We start from the raw sequence: 18,311 nt of genomic DNA, 5'->3' as shown, positions 1-18,311 counted from the left end.
CTCACCTCACCTCACCTCACCTCACCTCACCTTGCTTCACCTCACCTTACCGCACCTCACGCGTACCTATCAGTCAACGACGACGCACATACACGTGCACGCGTCTCTAAAAGAGCACGCGCAAGCACAGGTACACGTATTACCAGAGAAGGCGTCGCGCGCGCACACCGATTTCACGTTGTGTTGTCGTTGTTGTCCGTTTGACGTCGTCGCCGTCGCCGTCGTTATCGTCGTTACTGTCGCGCTGTTGCTTGCATATACAAGTTTCCGAATTTTCGTCGATGAGTCGCCCTATCGTCCCTTCTTTTTACCGTGCACTCGTCCTCACTGAAAATTCTACTATCGTACGCCCCTATCGTTACATACGCGCGTTATCGGTCGAACAAGGACGAAAGGTAATATCAGGATAACACGTATGCGCGGAGAGGAATTAAACTCTCACGGTGTCGTACCCGCGCACAACTTCGGAAGTGTGCTACCTACTCTCGGCTTCGCACGCGACAACGACGCACACGTATACGCGTCTCGGAGGATCGTACTCCTTCTCCCTCTCTTTTCTCCCCTCCTTTTTCTCCCATCTCTCATGCTCTCTCTCTCCCTCCCTTTTACTTTCTCTGTCGTTCTCATCGCAATACGTCTCCGTTGAACTCTCTCTCGGTCGTGTAAAGAACGTGGAGGTTGCGCGCGCAACTATTTGTCCCGTATTCCAGGGCCGTACGATGTAATGCAGACGGAGTGTGAGTCAAATATAACGGGTAAGTGAAGGTTCTAAGATGAATGCACTGTTTAATTACGGTTTTTTTTTTTTTTTTTTTTTAATTTCATTCATTCATTTATCATATATCGGATCGAATAGATATATTTCTTTTTTTATTAATAAAGAATATCAATTTGAATATAATTTATTATGTGAAGCTCTTTCTAGAAAATACGAATATCTGATGATTTCTCATATTTGTGATTTCACTGATAAAGTATTGTGCGTTCTTACACATTATATTAACAGCGCGTATAAAAGAGAAAAATCTTTTTACCTTCCAAAAAGATTTTGTTTAAAATTCAACACGTGTAACAAGTATAAATAGGTAATTCCTATTTCTTATAAATATCTACCTTTTTATTACAAAAACAATTGTGTGATAAATTTATGTATTACGCATTGATGTAGCGAAATGAGTAATGATACTATTTTTTTATAATTAATATTGATTCAGTTATTCGTTTTTTTATAAAGTGGTATTGATATGAAAAAAATATTTCGAGGTTAAGTATATAAAATTTAGAAATACTATAAAATTAAAGATAGTTTATAAGCATTACAAATGAAACGTAAAAATAGAATCCATAAAAAAATATTTTTATCGGATACGATCATGTTCCTTGTAATATTAAGAGCAAGTATCTGTCTATCGTTGATACGGCCCTGATTGCATCTCTGCATCTTATTGGACGTGGACTGGTGCATATACGAGCAATGTCCTGTGGCGTGCACACACCGTTGAAATCTATCGGCGCGTGTTCGCTAAAGAGTGGGAGAATCCGATTATAGCCGAACACTACCGGATGTGCCCGACACGAAATAGTCGACAATTGACGAGGCGTCGAGAAACCCAGAAGGGAGGAGACAAGCTATTCTCTTGGGTGTACTGCTTCCCCTTTTTCAACTTTAACCTGAATAATTATTCTTTAGCTTATCTATAGCATAAGTATTAAGCGTAATGAAAGCAAATATAATATAGCACGAATAAAATCTAATAAAACGAATGGTGAATATTATTTAGAACCTTTTCACATTATGTCATTATGTAATAGACTAATGGGATCTCTTATCGTCATCCGGTATAACGTTGATTAAAAAATAATTTTTATTTTTGATAATAATCCTTTCATAGAAATAGAAATAAACTATCTACTTAATTATTTATATATCTACAATAAAATATAATAATTATATATTTTTTTTGTATGCTTTAAGTATAAAAAACCTTTATATATAAAAAATATGGAAAAGTTGTATATAATATTTATAATTCTAAATATTGAGATACATGTCGATAATTCGAATGGAACATTTTTATTAATTTAAAATATTTATTTATTTTAATTACAGAGATGGATGGTCCAGGCACGATTTCTTGGGATGAATTTCTTGCAAATGCTGAAAGTTTTATAATAGTCTCAGATCAGATTTCTGATGGATGGCAATTACGTGGTAACAAAGTAATTATATTTAATTGATTAATATATATGAAAAATATAGCTTTACTTTTATAAATAATTCATAATATAATATAATAATATATTATGTTTCCTGTATTGATATATCGTAAAATACCTTGATTACAATAACTTTTTATATTTCATTTTTATAGAAAGATTAAATAGTAATAGTTAAATGATTACAAATATACCACACGTGGATAGTATTTTTATAAATGTTTGTTTCTGTAATTACTTCATTCGGTAAAACAGAACACGGTCGATAAAATATGAAAATCATGATTTAAGAAATTATAAATAATTATTATAGTTAATGTACAATGATATTTTTATATTCTACAAGCTAAACATAAATTTTTTAAATAATTTTTATCAAAATTATTGATAAAAATTCTGTTTTATCGACTATGGTTTTAGTCGTAACAAGAACGTCGCGCGATCTATCTCATAATCAGTGAATTATATGGAACATATCGACTAAGTTGAAATTTTTGGACTTTGAAAAAAAAATTAGATATTTCGTTTTTCTTGATTTTATACTAATTTACTTTAGAATATAATTTACTATTACTTTTTACAATAATATTTGTTATTATAATAATATTTATTTTTTGTAGGAAGTTCCTACAGAAGCATACTTAGTACGACAAAAAAAGCATATTATTTCGAACGAAATCGACACAGAAAATTCTTCGACAGTTGAGAATTGGAGTGAAAAACTTTGTGAAGATCCTTACGAAGCTTCATTTAGAAACGAAAGGCCTTTGATTATAGAACATCACATTTTATGGTCTATGAGCTATAGCGTACCAGTACTTTATTTTAATGGATGGAAATCAGGTGATCTAAATTGCAATTAATCTAGGATCATTAAGCTCTTCTTTTTCTACATAATTTGGCGAAGAGAGATACATGTATGTATCTTCATCATTGAAATAAGAATAGTTAAATGATTCGATTCTACTTATCTATGTAATTTGGAAGATTTAACAATTATTTGTTTCTAATTCACATTGATTTTGTTTCTCAACAAAATTAGATATATCGATAAAATTGTTGAACATTCATGATTATAGTACAATTTAAAAATTGTCAAGTGTTAGTGGCATTAAAAAAAATTAACGTAAGTTTCACACCTTATCACGATAAAACTACTTCAAAATAGAAATATAGGAGAAATTCTATTGTAGCGTGAGGTTTTATCGTCACTAGACCTTAATCTGTGAAAAAGACGATTGTAATACCGCATTGTTCCTTCTATTGTCGGCTTCTTTCGATTATCGATGAAGAAGTAGATAACGTTGAATATATGTCGATGTTGAAGGGCAAGAATTAGGAAACAAAAGGGCGATATCATTGTTAAAAAAAAAAGAACTTCTTTGATTTATAATACAGAATATTAAAATACAATTCTGGTTTGTGAAATTTGTACGAAATGTGGTATTTTAAAACTAGATCACCGTCTCATTGTCTATAGAATTGATCGAGAGTTTTGTACTAAAAAATAAAATAATGAGTAACCTTGCAAAATATTATTCTCGATTATTTGCTTAATCGATCGATAATTACTACTTGAAAGTAGATTACGTCGATTGTTTTAGAATTTTTTATTGTTCGCAGATTTTCCGGGGATCAATCGAATAAGTGTTGAAGAAGCTCAAGGACTTATTAATGGTTCCGCTTTAAATTACTCGGAGTTGTCACAGGCGATTCATCCAATTCTCGGTACACCGTACCTGCAGTTACATCCATGCATGTCGCACGAGCTTCTACAATACACACATAAGAGGTGAGGGAGGAAGAGCCAAATAAAAAGGGATTGACATATGACCTTGTTTCGTTTTCCTCACAAAATACTTCGCAGTTGAATACGATCTACACTTAATTCTCGAATTAACTTGTTATTTGATATTCCGTTTTAGCAAGAACAAATTGGTTAGCTGGTTAAGCTTCGTTGCACCGGCGGCTCTACGCCTTGATATAAAGCAAGAGTATCACAAATTGACTTTGTAAACAATAAAAGATGCACGCGAATCAACCTTAAAATGACTGTATGACTCAAAATGACTTAAAGCTGCGAAATGAGCAATCCCGTATCAACTTGCATTTTTGCACTTCTATCGTAACTATAACAATAACTATTGTTATTAGTCAATTTGATATATAGAAAGAAAAGAGAGAAAATTATATACGAAGATAATAATCTTTCATAAAGAAGATATCACTGTATCTTAAATTCTATTGCGTAAGTAGAAAATATCAATTTGCATTATATTGATTAATTTCGTATAAAGATGGAAAAAATGTGAGAAAGCTACGTAACTTCAATCGCAATTTCTCTAATATACATAAATTATGCATAAACGATAATATTAAAATATTATAAATGGAAAAATGAAAATAGAAATGTATTTTTTTGTTTTTGTTTCAATGTGAAAATCTTAATTTACGAGAGATTACGTGAAAGTCGAAAGGGAGAGATTCGTAGGATCGAGTCAACCATCACCACCTCCCACCACTTTCCGCGCGCTTTTCGAACTCGCGGATCGAACCTCGAGCTCGAACGAAGGCGCTGCACAGTCTCGCGATCGTCATCGCGTAGAAACGTGATTCTCGTTTACGATAGTTACCACCACGACGTTGTTTCAGCGTTGGCTCGCGTCTGATATCGTGACAACTGCTGTGTTGTTGTGAATATAAAATGCAATACTTGTGAATTTTACTTTTTTCCTTCAACGCATACACGTAAAAACGAATCTTTTTTTCTTTCGCAAATGTTAATTTCTTCGACCTGTTGATGAGAAAACAACGAATTTCAAGAAGGACTTTCGTCGTGTATGTAAATTTATTATCGACTCGTTAGAAATCGAACGATCGTACTCGATGTATATACCTACATATATATAGTACATATATATTTTCACTTTACAAATTGTTAAGTTAGAAGTCGATAAAAAAAAAAAGAACAATCATTGGCACGCGACCACCAACGTTTTAACATCGTTTGTCCTATCTCTGCTATTTTATCATTTAGATTTCTACTTCTATTTGTTTGTTATTATCAAGCAATTTTAATTCTTTCTAGGACATTCTAACACTCACACGAACAACTAAACTATTCACTATCTTTTTTCTATGATCCTGAAACATTTCTAAAAGATTGCGAATCTACTTGTTGCGTCAAACTCGCCGAGTACTTGACGAAATTCAACCTGGAAGAATGTAATTTCTTCGAAGACACATTTTTGGCACATTCACGAACAATGTTTTCGTTATAAAATTAGAATTATTCTTTTAATAATTATTCTTCTGACTATCTAACAATTTACCGACTTGGACGATCGATACTCGAGAGAAAAAAAAAACGTGTAACTGGTAACGCGAGTTTTTTTTTTTCCTTTTTTTTTTATTTTTCTTGAAGCATTAGAACTCCGGTCGAGACATTATGAATTCATGGACATTCTCGACATCGACCATATAGGACAGGGAGAAAGAATTTAAGATTATTACGTATTCAGATTTGAAGAGTACATACGTCTCTACGAATACACGATCACGGACGACTTCTCTGCGTGATGATCTATCAACGCTATACTTCGCGCGTTTGCCTTTGTTCATTAATTCCCCACGTACTTACGTTTGTAAACGCGTATTCGACTATATAGTAGACTTATTCGTCCATTCGTAATAATCATTGATTCGTATTCTTAATTTTTCTTTTTTTTTTGTTTTTTACTCTTTTTTTGTTATCATCTCTTTTAGCAATCTCTCTCTCTCTCTCTCTCTCTCTCTCTCTCTCTCTCTCTCTCTCGTTACATCTTTGATACACGACACACAAGAGCATCATCGATGCAGCTCTCTTGTCGGGGATTAATTAAATGCCGTGCGAAATAACTCCCCCGCGTGATAGACTAGCGTTATCATCAAGGAATATAACAGTTGCTACGATCTATCCTCTTGCGATCTTACGTAACACAGTTTTCTTTGATTCTGTTTTTCTTTTTTCTTTTCTCTTCATCTTTCTCTCTTTCTTTCTCTCTTTCTCTCTACTAACGTCATTTATGATGAACGCTATTAATGTTTTTAAGTATAAATCCGAAAGAGAGAGAAAAGATGAGAAGATCAATTATCGAGAATATTTTCATTAGTATGAATGAAAGGAAGGTTATCGTTTTACCAGGATGAAGCAATAAAAAATAATTGTATATAAAGAAAGATATCTATATATATAACTTGTTTATATACGATTATTATTATTTTTTTTTTTTATTATTATATTCGATGAGATTTTCCTGGTTTATGAATTCTATGTATATGTATATAAAATGAGTTCTTAGGAGGATTAAAAATTCTTAATAATTGATTGTAAAAATTTAATATTGTTTTTTGGAGACTTTTTCGGCTAATTCTTTTTTTTTCGAATTGTAAAACTATGTACCTTTGTAGAAAAAAAAGAAAAAGTAATTGATTTTTAAATTCACTTAGGGAACTTTTAACTCAGCCTGTGTGTATATATATATATATATATATATATATATATATATATATATAAATATATATACGGTGATCTATATTGGATTAATAAAATTTGTTTCGATAACGTGTGTAGGATCGTGAGAAAGTTTGATAAATAACGGACATTGACGGATCGATGGAGATTTAAATAGCTTAAAATTTTTAACGAGTGTTCCGACAAAAAAGGACGTACTTCCTCGGACTAATCGGATCTACAAGAGAGTCGAGAGATAATAGATTCAAATTGCATCACTGTCCCGGTAAGAGGGACCCGTCGTCGGTTATCTCTCTTTCTCTCTCTTTCTCTCTCGTAAATATATAACTCGATGAAAAGTAGGAGTAGTAACAATCAAGATGACGAAGCCTTGACCCGCTTTCCGTGACCGGCTCTGTTTCATAGTTCGGATGCTCATCTTCGATGAGCTGCTATGTTTCATTATTCTTAGTTAATTTTCACACTTATCACAGAAGATGAGAGAACGATTTAATGGTAGAAGAAAAACGGCAGGATTTAAAAATTAAAATAAGATACATTAGAAAGTCGATTTTCCAAAATAATAAAAGGACAAACGATGACAATCCTTATTAGGAAGAAAAAAGAATAAAAAGAAAAAATTATAATTAATCATCGTTAGAAGTAGCAAATCATGTGTTCTATTTGAGGAATTAAATCGGCAATAAGAATGTATCAATCAATTGTCAGAATTCTCAGTCAAACATAGCGAACGTACAAATGATTTAATTCTCTATCCTAGTACCTATCCATCATCTAGTCATTCTGCTCTTTCAGATCACAAAAGGAAGGAGGAAGATCGTAATTTCGCAAAGAGATCATTCGAGATAGTCTCTTTGAACGAACGTTTGCTGTTACCGTTTGCCTAGTGGTCGATCATCGGCTCGTTGATCGACGCGTTGATCCGGCTCCCTAGGTGGGAAGTTCAAAGCGGAAGAAGAAGTTGGGGGAGAGAGAGAGAGAGAGAAGAGAAGAGAAGAGAAGAGAAGAGAAGAGAAGAGAAGAGAAGAGAGGAGAGGAGAGAAAGAGAGAGAAGAGGAGAGAAAGAGCAGAGAGAGAGAGAGAGAGAGAGAGAGAGAGAAATCGGAAGAGGAGAATCTCGAGTACCCCCGCGTGTTCATCGACGGTGATGTGGTGTTTAACCCCGTTAGAATCCAGCGGATCGTGAACAGATCGAGAGCAGCCGAACAATAGAGCCGCTCACCACCGGTGCGATATTTCTCGATGGGTTGCTCGTAGCCCGTGATCGCCTGCGCGTATTTGTCCGGTGTCTATATCGCATCACTACTACGACGACGACGACCAAGAGGAGGAAAGAGGAGGAGGAGGAGGAGGAGGAGAAGGTGGAGGAGGAGGAGGAGAGGATAGGTCGTAGTGGCAGGAAGAGATCGTCGTTATAGGGGGAGATCGCCATAGCTGATCGTACCACCCAAGGTGGCACAGATTGAGAGGCCCCATCAGCGTAACATCCTCTCGACGATTCGAAGCATTTCGCGAACCACATCGTTCCACGACTTGATATCACCTTTTCCATTTCTCTCATTTCTCTCATTTCTCTTTCTCTCTTTCTTTCTCTATTTCTTTTCTTTTCTCTTTCTGTCTATCCCTTTTTTTATACATCTTTATCTCTCTCTTTCTCTCTCCCCACTCTCTTTCTTTTTTTCCTACCACCCTGACCTAAAGCAGAGGACTCCGTGGACATTCGGAAGTAACAATTATTGGACACGCACAAGAGAAGAGTAGAAATTTGCAACAAGGAGAACACCCATCTCCTCCTCTTCCTCCTCTTCTTCCTCCTTCCTTCCTCCTCTCTTCTTCCTACTCACTCTATCTCGTTCTTCTCGTCGAGTAGCACCACGCATCGGACACTTCCGGCTTTGCGGAAGCGACGCTCCATGTGAACGACTGACGGTGATCGCCTCACCTCGCGACTCAACCCATTCATCCAACAACGATTTCGTCATGGAGACTGCTACCGAATTGTACGTATACACCATTTCTTTTCTCTTCGTCCATTTTTATTTTATTTCTCTTTCTCTTTCTTTTTTTTTTTTTTTTTTTTTTTTTTAATCATTCACGGAATATATCTTCATTATTCTTTTTCATACTTCTTATCTTCTTTCATCCTTTTTTTCTTTTTTATCGGCTTTATCGTGCACGTGCTAACTGCTTTTTAAAAGTTCCTCTTTGGATAGACTCGTTCGTTCTTTATAGAGATATCAACGATTTAGTCACCTCTCTTTCTCTCTCTCTCTTTTAGAAAATAGAAATATTGCACAATTCCAACGCACGTGTAGCGCCGCATGGAACGAAGAAGTTGTATTGCTTCCTTCCTCCTTCTCTTCCTACTCCGCCTCTATTTTTTTTTCTTATTTGATATTTAAATTATGAAACTCATCTTTGAGTAAACGATTAAGAAGAAAAAAAAAAAAAGGAAAATGAATTAACGATATTTATAAAATATAAAACAAAAAAGAACGAAGAATAATTACATATATCTATTCCTTACGTGTTACGTCGACGTAACGCACTCTGCTTTTTCTTTTCTTTTCTTTCTTTTTTCTTTTCCTCTCGAGAAATCGTTATATAAAATGTCAAGCTCCTTTGAGACTCGTCTCTCCTAAAGAAATTTTTGTCCGATATTCTTAAGTGAGAATCTCATAAATCAAAAAAGAAATCTATCCTTTCGTTAGATTTTTTGATCTATTGGCTATATTGCTTATGTAACGAAATGACGAACGTTATAAAAGGAAAAGTTAATCGTTAAAATTATTCGAACAGCAACATGCTGTTAGTCGATAACGTAACTGGATCCTAACATCGACCAACAGCCAAATTTCGTAATATCGTGTCGAGTACGTGTAATACATACATATATAATATATACTTTCCATTCGAATAAAGAAACAAAAAATACGTGAATTAGTCATTGATTATCCGTAGTTAAAATGCGAAACGTTTCTATCTATCGTTAGCGATTTTTTATGCTCGTTCACATATGAACAATTAGATAAGGTAATCATTCTTATTAGCGGGGAAGGCTGTGAATTTTCTAATTTCACATTTTTATTCCCATTATACGGTTATTTAAAAGGTAATTTTTAATTTTACGTCATCGAATTATATCTATATCTTTCTTACGATTGTTCAATCATCCGTATTATCTCATACAGATCTGATAAAATATTTATCTTTTTTCTTTTCTCTCTCTCTCTATTTAGCTATATTTTGGCACGTAACTTTGAAACACTATTATTAACATTCGTATAGAGGCAATAAAAGAAAAATTGCATTGCGCATATTCTTGCAAGTTGAACGCGGATTATGATACGCGTGCGGTTTAATTTTTAGCGATCTCTGTAATAAACTTGTAACCATATCTCGTTATATAGGTTTAGTTATGGTACATATAAAATGTAATGTGCATAGCCGAACTTGATCCTAGTGGCCTGTGCTATGTCACAGTCCGCAAATAAATGCGGAGATGTTCGTTTGAATTTCTTTTTTACATAACATATTTCGACACATTAAATAGCACATATAACAACGATTAGACTAATGTCTCGTTACACTTTTAAAACAATTTCACTTCTTTTTTTCTTTCCTGCTTTTTTTCCTTTTTTTTTAATTATACGATGGGAAACAATTCTTTTTTCCTGACTTTGACGCAATAAATTTTATTTATAGTGTTAAATGGAATGGAAAGTAACGAGCCGAAGTGGTCTAATTTAACGTCCTTGATTTCAATTTCGATTTTTACGAGTTGAGAAATTAACATTAAAAAGAAACGCCGCGTATAAATTATTTCAGATCAAATTATTTGTTATACGTGTAATCGCATATAAAAATATGTTGAATATCCACGAAAATTGATCGTCCTTATCGTTACTTTAAACACGTATGTTCTACGATTAAATTCATAGAACAAAACAAAGGAGATAAGTTAACAACGAGAGCACGAAGAATTACGATAAATACCTATTCAAAATGACCACCTTCGAGTAGAATATACAAATGCGGCCTTGAACGACCATAAGCGTCCACGCATCAATAACGATGTATCTCGCATGTCCGTATACTCAGCGTTGTTAGAACGAGATAAGCATCTTTAAGTTGGAACACGAATTTATAAACATCAACGTTGAGTTAAATTATTTTATTTTTTAGTTCTATCTAATTTAACCATCTTTCTTCAGACCATTCAACAGATACTTCATCTTTAAACCGATTATAGTTTGCGTGTCGATGTACCAAGATAAAAATGAAGTTCTACGCCAAGATTTGGCAGGTCTTGTTTGCCTTGGCGTACTTCGATCGCCTGGCAATTCGTCCGGTTTGGCTGGTTTTCTGGCTCGACTAATGTCTTTCTTAACTACAAATGTAAATGGACCTGTGAAGTTCAACAGACAATTTCTCTCTGTCTCTCTTTTCATTTATGTACAGTTAGGGGCTTTAAGTATTCGTAGAGTAGAGATATAACAATATTGTAAATCCCCTTTGGTCAACTGTATATACAGGGTGTTTCGTAACGAGTGGGATCTATTTCATCGGCGAACAGGAGATACTAAATAACGAAAAAAGTTCATATGAACGTATGTTCCATTTGATCTTGTTTCCGATTTATAATTCAGTTTGTACTTCGGTAACGTGGAGTTATTTATCGTATATACGTACATGTACGTATCATTTTTCTTCTGTTAATTAACGAGAAAAGTCCTGGCTCAGGGTCTCTCTCATCTTAACCAAACGGTTTTGCGTTTAACACGGAGGGGTTCCATTGATCCTTTCTCAGCTTTCACGGGTATTCACCGATAGTAGATGAGAGCTTGTTGCACATAGTATAGATACTATACGGTCCCTCTGTCATTAATACGTGTCACGAGACAGTAATTTAACACGCACGCATACACGTGTAAGCGATCAATCGCTCGCGACCATGTCGTCACGTCCTGTTTTGTGGTTGCACGCATGGTCCAAGCTCGTATCAAGGCAGATTCATAAACGTTTCAATCGATAAAAATTTCGACGTCTCTAAAACTCCCAATTTTCATATTTTTATCTTATAGGTATCGCATATAACATAGATATTCTAATAATTCGTTGTTTCGTTTTGTTCGATGAAAATCAATCATATGATTCTTTTTTTATTTTTTTTTATTAAAAGAATGAGAGATGTGCTATTACACGGTTGACATCCGTGTGCTCGTTTATTCGTACGTATGCCACCTACGCGCAATAAATGTCACCCATGGCCCGGACGACGTTTGTCCTACATGCGTTCTATATTGGTTCTTTGCGGAAGCAAGAATATTCTAAGTCAAATATTATTGCCTTGATCATTGGCAATGGGGAATGAGCTTACGTGAATATATAGTACAGACAGATACGTATGTAATAAGTTTCGCAAAAGATAAACTAATCATTTTCATGAAATAAAGTATTATAAAAATAGATAATGTTCGATTGTAATAACGCATATATGACGTTATTAAACTCGGTTATCAACATTGAAAAATTTTATAAAAATCTTCTCTTTCGAAAGGCTTCTATATGTATATACTTAGATACATGTTTAAGAAATGTATCATATATTATATCAAAGAAATTTATTACGCGAAGATAAGAAATACCATAGAAAGATACAACGATGCGCAATCGTCTACTAATGATTAAAAGATTTCTTCCTCGTTTTATAAACTATACATCTCGTTTCGCGTATGACCTCGAAGAAACGCAAATCACTCGGCTTATGTGATTTAATCTAACGACGACGACGACGACGACGATGACGACGACTTGATGCAAAGCGTGTTCTTTTTATGGAGTTTGTTGATTCGAAACAAACCCATACTATTTCGTAAAGAGAAAATTAGAGAAATTGAAGACTTAGATACTCGATTCAAACTCGTTAAAGATTTCTACATTATTCTTAATTTACTCGTATTCGAAGGAATTCAAAAGACTGAATAATTATATGTTAAATCCAATGCACACTTAATTTCGACGCGTTCCGTTTGTTACGCTCATATCAAACGCGTGGCCATTATACATCGTCAGGTTTGATTTGATCAATCAATGAACTCTGTCTCTCTCTCTCTCTCTCTCTGTTTTACTACTTGCTATTCAAATAGATCATGGCATGATTGAATCAACATATGGTCTATGATCAGACATATCGAATTGTTATTATCAAGTATTATAGCCTATTACACATGGATTAAATGCTACAGGATTTACAATGAAATTTGATCCTTCGAACAATTTGATTATAACTTGAATTCGAACTTGGAACTTTTTTCATTGACAATAAATTAATTCGCGGGCAAACCTTTTCACTAATGGATAATAATTATATTACGAAAGAGTCTTCATATATTGTATTAAGACCCTTCCAATAATACTTAATTGGTATAATGATATGACTATACAATATTTAATTGACAATAAACCACCCCATCCTTTTAGGCAAACCTTTCCACTAATGACTAATAATTATATCGTGAAAAATTATAATGGCAATTCTTTCCTACTTGACAAAAGAATTACTTTTTTATATACTATTTATATGTTTTGTAATTTAATAAGTAAATTCTGTGTTACAGATCTCCTTTGTCTGGTCCGGAAAAGCAAGGTAGGGGAGTTGAAAGAACCTCCTATTATCCGCAAGAACCAGGTAAAAGGCCACAAACCAGGAAAGAAAAAATGCAATCATGTTTGAGGCACAACGCCTTGACCATATTAACCGTTGGTGGCGTAGTCGGTGGTATTGTCTTAGGAATAATCCTAAGGAATTCCCGAAGCGATAGATATACAAATCGTGAGATCATGTATATCAATTATGCCGGCGATCTATTTCTAAGAATGCTCAAGAGTTTAATCCTGCCGCTTATCATGTCAAGTTTGATCTCAGCTATCGGATCCTTGGACCTATCTCTCAGCGGCAAAATCGGTGCACGTGCAATTTGTTATTACATGGTCACAACGATTAGTGCAGTTGTACTCGGTTGGTGAAACCTCTTTTGTCAACGAGTTTGATATATTCCTCGACTAATTATAATGTACTTTATTTTTAGGTATAATTTTGGTTATATCTATACAACCAGGTGTAGGTAGCTCTGCTAATTACGAAGAAAAAGTTCTTTCACAAAATTCATCGACGGTTGATACGCTCTTGGATTTAGTTAGAAATATGTTCCCTCCGAATCTGGTGCAAGCATGTATTTCTCAAATGCGTACAGTAGTTAAAAAACCCGTGGACGGCGACCAAGGTACAATATAGCTACGCATGTCCTTTTAAAACTGATACTTATAAAAATCTTTTGTTACCTCTCTTTCTCTTTTGTATAGACGATATGGATAACTGGGACTTCACCGAAAAGGATATTCCTGGCATGAATATACTCGGTTTAGTTGTTTTCTCAACCGTATTGGGCATCACTCTAGGTAAAATGAATCAGGAAGGAAAACCGCTTCTGAACTTTTTCGAATCCTTATCAAGCGCCATGATGCTAATCACCAATTGGGTAATTTGGTAAGAATCTTTTATCAAATAAAAAATCTTGATAATTTTTATTAGGATAAAAAAATTTTCGTTTGTCTCTTATCAGGTTGTCACCAGTCGGTATACTCTTTTTGGTAGCTGCAAAAATAGTAGAAATGGAATCATTGGAACAAATAGTCTCACAACTCGGCATGTACTTCCTAACAGTTTTAATTGGCCTTTGTATTCACGGTTTCATCATATTACCCGGATTGTATTTTGTGGTAACAAAGAAGAATCCCTACCGTTATCTGTCCAACATGGCACAGGCTTTGGTTACTGCATTTGGTACATCATCGAGTTCGGCGACATTACCAGTTGCCATAAATTGTCTCGAAGAAAGAAACGGCGTTGATTCACGAATAACCAGATTTGTACTACCGATAGGAGCTACAATAAACATGGACGGTACTGCTTTGTACGAAGCAGTAGCCGCGATTTTTATAGCACAAGTTCGCGAAGTCAGCCTTACTTTTGGACAATTAGTGGCGATCAGGTAAAATCTTATAATTTTTTTTTTTTTTTTCTTATATGTTAATATCTTCAAAGAAATCTACGTGTATGGACATTTCACATGTGGCTTATCACGTGCACGCAAAATATGATATAATAATTATAATAAAAGAGAAAGAAAAAAACATTCTTTTTGACTTCATTGACTTTTTCAGTATTACTGCAACTGCCGCAAGTATCGGAGCAGCTGGGATCCCGCAGGCGGGATTAGTTACTATGGTGATGGTTCTAGACACAGTACATCTTCCATCGAACGATGTCTTCCTTATTCTTGCGGTTGATTGGCTATTGTAAGTGCCTTTTTCTACTTAGTTTTTCGATGAAAGAAATGGTCTTTAAAAAGAATATTTTCTGGTGATGTACAAAAATTTTTTTTTAATTTTTAGGGATCGCTGTAGGACGACAGTAAATGTTATGGGAGATTCCCTTGGTGCAGGAATCGTTAATCATTTAAGTAAAAATGAATTAACAGCATTACCACAACATAGACAAACTCAAAATGGAGCAGACCATTCAATATCGATATGAAATGTGTAAGTGTGTTCACAGTTCGACTACAATAATGCCCTAGTAGCATTTATTGGCAATTGTTTTGAGATCTAATCTAGTTGTTTATTAAATTATACGACAGTTCCAACGATTTTGCTGTTAAAATAAAATAAAGAAACGTGATTAATTGGCTCACTGCATATTCGCACATGCATATAATTATAAATAAATAATAAATAAAAAATTGTAACGAAAAAAAAATATATATATATCGTAACGATAATATAAAAATCACGATTATTGTGTGCGATCAGTAAAATACTGCCTATCTATTGGAGCTAGTTATTTTAAATGTGTTCTCTCTCTTATGTAACATCGATATATACTTATATCAAAAATTGTAATAACATTAATAATAGTCGCGATTTAATGGTAGAATCGTCATGTGGCCATTTACGTTCTGGATTTAGTGTTAGAAATAATAGCAATATAATAACGACAATAATCGCGGTAACACTCGTTTATTGAATTGCTCTATAATACTCTATAATCTACTTGTCTGATAATAATATAAAGCATATTCTTTTGAATCAAATATATTGATCATCTAACATTATTTTAGTTAAGTTAGGATATTTATGTAAAAATATTATATACATTTACTGAGTGGCAAAGATAATAGAAGGTTTTCTATACAATATCAACAAAAAATTTGAGAAACTATATAGATAAACTTCTAATTGCAGCATTTCTTGATTCTTTATTTCTTATTATAGTAATAAAACATGTAAGTGTACTCGTTACAAACGTAACAATTTTAATTTAGAGCAGTATTTTTGTAATACGACGATAAATAGTTTCAAATTTATCCATACATACATACATACATACATACATACATACATATACATATATATATATATATGCGCATGTGTGTATGCTTTAATATAGTATGACGTTGATTTTACCAGATCTAATTATGAGAAATAATATCCATTCCAATAGTGTTAAAATTTATAGTAATAATATATGTAAACATTGGACATTACATACATATATTAAACATATCCAAGTCATAAAGATATTGCAATTAAATGGTCATGCTTCAGAAATATTTATAAAAAAATATTCATTGGTGTTATATCTTATAAATACTGTGAAAATATTTATAAAATATCCTGTTTTATGTTATATACATTTCAATTTTATTAAAAAATTTAAGCAAATTTTAGAAATATATTTTTATATTGGTTCTGATAAAGGTAGGCATTGATAAAGATTACAAATAACACTCGATATAATTTTATCATTTAATTGCATAACATTTTGTTTATAAGAAAATAATGCAAGCATTAACCAGTGATCTATATCAAAACAAATATCAATTTAACAAATCATTAAGAAATTTCTTTTTACTTGCTTTATCGTTTACCTTTTGATGATTTTATTTTATGCATTTCAATTATATAATAAAAATTATACCTTTTTCTTATCTTTTAGCCACTATTGTGAATATTTAAGAAAAATATCAAAATACAGTAGGACTCTTATTAAGTAAGGTTTAATTATATAGCTTGTTATCTATATAAGCTTCTATTATTTGAGATACATAATTAAATCATATATGTGAAAAATACTTTTATAGTATACATTAAATAGTTTCAACTTATCCAATATTAATCGATCTTGATCAAGCTATTTAATTTATGTCCTACTGTAGTTATGATAATACAAATATTCAATTATAAGTAACATAATCGGTTAGAAAAAATAATATTGGTGCCATTAAATATTACTAATGCTACTTTTAATGAACTTTATTGTGTTCATCATTTTTTTGTTATGTTCAAAACTATATAAGAAATGGACCGTTTAAAGATAATATTATTGGATAGGTTCTAATTAACTGTAACAAATATCTAAAACAATTAATGTATAATGTAATTTATAATTCACATCTCTGTATAAAAATAGGATCTGCACCTTTACTTATAAATATGCCATAGACGCAAAACTAAAGATTATGTACAGTCATCTCTATAAATAAACAATTGTTGTGCTTATATGCAAATTGTGTATAATCACAGTCTCTTTTCGATTTATCATATTGAGAAATTAATATTTTTAATATTTATATTCATCCATATACATATTTATAATTGTTTTTTTCATTTAAAGTAGATTAGTAATGACAAGGTCATTTGGAATATTTACGTGCAAAATCTTACCTTCAATTATCAATAAATTAATTTCATGTACATTATACGTCTATAGTAAATTTTCATTCGAAAAAACTATAGCTTCAAGAGTTTAAAATACTACTTCTGCTTAAGAAAGTGCTGTACTTTGATTCTGTTAAATACTTTGTTTACAAAATCACAGATTGCATCTTTATAACATCTAGATAGATATACATTGTGTTACGTAGCATTTATTTCGTCCAATCACAACGTAGTTTTTAGCTTTAGAAATAATTAGCAGGAATATCCGTCGAAGTTAAACGAAAGTAAAATTTGAAATGTTATTTAATGCAGATACGAATAATCGCACTTATACGATGAAGCTTATAAAATAATTTTACAATAATTACTTTTATAATATTCCTGCCACAATGTATGCGTTGTAATGGTTTATTAATCTCTCCTTTGTATATTTGTAACGGTTGGTATCTTCTAATCCACGTAAGAAATATATCTCCAATCATAATCAACGTTTACAGTTGCGCAATAGGTGGAGATTCGATCCACCAATAGAAACGTTAGCAGCGCAAGCTGCTAAGAACGCTATTGGCGCGTCCGAAACTACGTTTGACTAAAAGCCAGAACAGCATCCCTATTGGTTATAGTTCCGAAAGAGAAAAATGAAACGCAATAAAAAAATCAAAGAACGCATTACTCTTTTCTTTTCGAAGATCATTGCCTCCTTGGCGTTACATTCAAAGGAAAAAGACAAAGCACGTCGTCACCGCTCGAAAAATTGTTCCGACCAAAGGCTTGCTTCGATTTGCCACACTGTAATAAG

General features: G+C 33.1%; 2 protein-coding genes across 2 annotated transcripts; both read left to right on the top strand.

Moving 5' to 3' along the window:
* The first annotated feature begins 591 nt into the window (after positions 1-591).
* Positions 592-3,980, top strand: LOC122630567 (ubiquitin-like-conjugating enzyme ATG10). The gene is made up of 4 exons (XM_043815184.1): positions 592-755; positions 2,111-2,220; positions 2,838-3,134; positions 3,841-3,980. Exons 1-3 carry the CDS (start codon positions 725-727, stop codon positions 3,078-3,080), a joined length of 384 nt encoding a protein of 127 aa, XP_043671119.1. The 5' UTR covers positions 592-724; the 3' UTR covers positions 3,081-3,134; positions 3,841-3,980.
* Positions 3,981-4,797: 817 nt separating this feature from the next.
* Positions 4,798-17,361, top strand: LOC122630564 (excitatory amino acid transporter 1-like). Its single transcript, XM_043815173.1, has 8 exons — positions 4,798-5,055; positions 7,526-8,730; positions 13,351-13,751; positions 13,822-14,016; positions 14,096-14,279; positions 14,356-14,784; positions 14,957-15,091; positions 15,188-17,361. Exons 2-8 carry the CDS (start codon positions 8,711-8,713, stop codon positions 15,327-15,329), a joined length of 1,506 nt encoding a protein of 501 aa, XP_043671108.1. The 5' UTR covers positions 4,798-5,055; positions 7,526-8,710; the 3' UTR covers positions 15,330-17,361.
* The last annotated feature ends 950 nt before the right edge of the window (positions 17,362-18,311 follow it).

Source organism: Vespula pensylvanica, chromosome 7, assembly GCF_014466175.1.
Source record: "Vespula pensylvanica isolate Volc-1 chromosome 7, ASM1446617v1, whole genome shotgun sequence".
Lineage (NCBI taxonomy): Eukaryota > Metazoa > Arthropoda > Insecta > Hymenoptera > Vespidae > Vespula > Vespula pensylvanica.
The sequence above is the reverse complement of the archived record's forward strand: the minus strand, read 5'-3'. Positions and strand labels throughout refer to the sequence as shown.

Excerpts from the sequence above, each read along its gene's own strand:
- LOC122630567 (XM_043815184.1), top strand. The coding sequence starts at position 725 with ATGCAGACGGAGTGTGAGTCAAATATAACGG. Across the intron at positions 756-2,110 it reads GTGTGAGTCAAATATAACGG|AGATGGATGGTCCAGGCACG; the intron begins GTAAGTGAAGGT and ends TTTTAATTACAG. Across the intron at positions 2,221-2,837 it reads GGCAATTACGTGGTAACAAA|GAAGTTCCTACAGAAGCATA; the intron begins GTAATTATATTT and ends TATTTTTTGTAG.
- LOC122630564 (XM_043815173.1), top strand. The coding sequence starts at position 8,711 with ATGGAGACTGCTACCGAATT. Across the intron at positions 14,017-14,095 it reads ACCCGTGGACGGCGACCAAG|ACGATATGGATAACTGGGAC; the intron begins GTACAATATAGC and ends TCTTTTGTATAG. Across the intron at positions 14,280-14,355 it reads ATCACCAATTGGGTAATTTG|GTTGTCACCAGTCGGTATAC; the intron begins GTAAGAATCTTT and ends GTCTCTTATCAG.